The sequence below is a fragment of the Tenrec ecaudatus genome, unplaced genomic scaffold, assembly GCF_050624435.1.
Source record: "Tenrec ecaudatus isolate mTenEca1 unplaced genomic scaffold, mTenEca1.hap1 Scaffold_603, whole genome shotgun sequence".
NCBI lineage: Eukaryota > Metazoa > Chordata > Mammalia > Afrosoricida > Tenrecidae > Tenrec > Tenrec ecaudatus.
In genome coordinates this window covers 628,318-630,872 of record NW_027459486.1, presented here as the reverse complement: position 1 = coordinate 630,872, position 2,555 = coordinate 628,318, and the positions used below count along the sequence as shown (strand labels likewise).

The following is a 2,555-nucleotide window of genomic DNA, read 5'->3' as shown; positions in this document are numbered from 1 at the left end:
GTTATGGATCTTTCTATACATATTTGGTATATAGAACCCAGTGTGGGTGACTCTATAGAAACTATAGCTACATTAAGGGTTCCTGGTGGGAGATAATGAGGAGTTGCTATCAAGAAATTTAAGCAAAAACAAACAAACAAAAAAGAAATATAAGCCAAAAGAAAATATTTGAAACTGATAGTCATTTGCATGACAAGATACAACTATTGAATGATGTGATATCTGGATTAGTTCTCAAAATGGTTTGAGGAAAAAGAAAGAATCAGAAAATTCCAAGGCTTCTGCAGGCATACTTTAAAATCCTCAAGGTAACATCTTTGCTTTTCAACACTTTTTTTTGTTGCATTTCCAACTCTTTATTTTAGTTTTGTTTAAATGCATTTTATTTTTAGACAACCTACACGACATTTTTTGTGTTTTTTTCTTAAAAAAAAAAAAAAAGCCTCTGCTCCAAAAAATCAAGGTCACCGCTCCAAGTCAAGGTCACAAGTCGACGCAGAGCTCATGATGGCATCAGTTCCGTTTGTCTCGGTCCTGGTGTCGTGTGGGCGGACCGCAGACAGCTAGGAGGAGGGGCGGTCGGGCGGTCGGTCGTGCGTTGCCCACTGTCAGCACTTCTCCATCTCTAAGCCGTCCTTGAAGAAGATCATGTACGGGGTCCCGCCGCCCTCGCGGTAGTCCAGCAGGGCCACCATGCCGTCGGGAATCGTGTTCTCGCCCTGAAAGAACTGGTACTTCTTGAAATTGGCGAGGATGTGCTTGATCTGCTCGGCAGCCCCGGTCATAAAGGGCTTCATGCGTTCCGGCTTCCGCTCCTCCAGCTTGCCTTTGAGGGATTTCATGTAGTCCTTGATGTACCTCTTGTAGGCCTCCTTGGTGAAGCTGGTCTCCTGCAAGTGATGGTTCATGACGATGTCCACGTCGGTGACCACCTTGTGCTCGGGCCCGTCGCCCTCGGGGCCTTCGGCGGACGCGTTGCCGCCGATGAGCGCGTCATAGATGTGGCCTTGGGCCCTGCGGACCATGGTGCCCTCCACTTCCAGACACAGCCCGCCCGTGATCTCCCAGATCTTGTACACGTCAGAGAACAGCTCATCTCGGCTGATGAGGTCCCGGTAGATGATCATGACGGTGGCGAGAGGGCGGTGGCTGCGCTGGCTTCGGGCAGCTCGGAGCTCCAAGAGGACAGCGCTGAAGGGAGCAAAAGTTACAGTTGGCGCTGGGGGAGGGGCGGCCGGCGCAAGGGGAGGGGCATCTGGCAGAAGGGGCGGGGTGCTTTTCAAGACTTTCAAGATGTCTTTTGAAGCAGATTTATCTACTGTCATGGTTCACTTGATCTCTTGACTTCTGCTTCCATGGGCACTTATTGTGCATGCAAGCAAGATGTAATCATTGACAATCCCAATATGTTCTAAAATTCTCATTATGCTATGTATTGGTCCAGTCACATAAAATGTAACTTTCTACCCACCCCAATGGGAAGAGAATGACTTTCTGTTTGTGAAAGCCTTACAAGTGTTGTATTTATTTCTTTCATAATGAGCATGTGTAGCAGAAAGCATACAAGTCTACTTTTGGGGTGAACTGGGTGTAATCTATATTGAATTCTGAAGATATGGATTTACTTGCTGTATTCAATATAAACAGGGCAAACAGATTGGTATGTACTGCTCACTCTCTATCTCTTTTAAAGCTCAGTACCTATTCGGGGCCCTCATTGTGTTTAAATATCTTAATTATATGCAGAGGTTCATTATCTGTATCAACTTTCTGGGGTCATAATTCTTTGTAGTGTAGTAATTACGTAATGATGTCAGTTTTAGAGTCCGGTCGAGTAGTATGCTCAGTGGGTCTATTAATCAAGAGATGGTGGCTTCAAACTCACCAAGTTTCCAATTGAGAAAGGTGAGAAGTTTGCTCCCATAAAGACATATTTTAGTTTTTATCAAAGTACCTGATACTTCCTCTTGAGTGGAAATGGAATGGTCCACGTGTACTTTATAGGAGAAATATGTGTTTTTTCTAATCCCAGAAAGAATTACAGTCATAAAAACTCACAGGGGCAGTTCTACCTTGTCCTAAATAGTTATTAGTCTGCTCTGATGCAATGGCAGTGAGAATATTTTTACTCTTATTCTGGATTATGGTATATAATGAAAACATTTTCAGTTGCCTGCAGGGATGTGGGTGATTTTTCTGTTTTCCTGATAGTAGGACATGCAATAGGGCCAGTAGTTTGGGGATCCTATTATGGACAGCATTGAGGGAACTAGGGAGCAATTCTAGTCTGTCCAATGATTGGCTATGAGGGGGAATGGACACAGTGTTACTGGGCTTGATTTATTTTATGTTGATGATATAAAATGAAACTCTGATGGATCAGTTGTGATGGTATCATGTGTGAAGACATTCCATGGTAAAGGGATTCAGGCTGTTTGGTAAATCCTTTACTCCCTTCATAAGCTTTCTGAGATAAAGGTAAAGGGATTATCCTGAGGTATAGCAGCACAGCCTTTCATCTATGAAAGCATTATAGAGAATTGAAAAGAGAGATG

At 43.8% G+C, this 2,555-nt stretch overlaps 1 protein-coding gene across 1 annotated transcript; it reads right to left on the bottom strand.

Moving 5' to 3' along the window:
* Positions 1–608: 608 nt before the first annotated feature.
* Positions 609–1,127, bottom strand: LOC142436769 (translationally-controlled tumor protein-like). Its single transcript, XM_075540227.1, has one exon. The coding sequence runs from the start codon at positions 1,125–1,127 to the stop codon at positions 609–611; it is 519 nt and encodes a 172-aa protein (XP_075396342.1).
* Between the last annotated feature and the right edge of the window lie 1,428 nt (positions 1,128–2,555).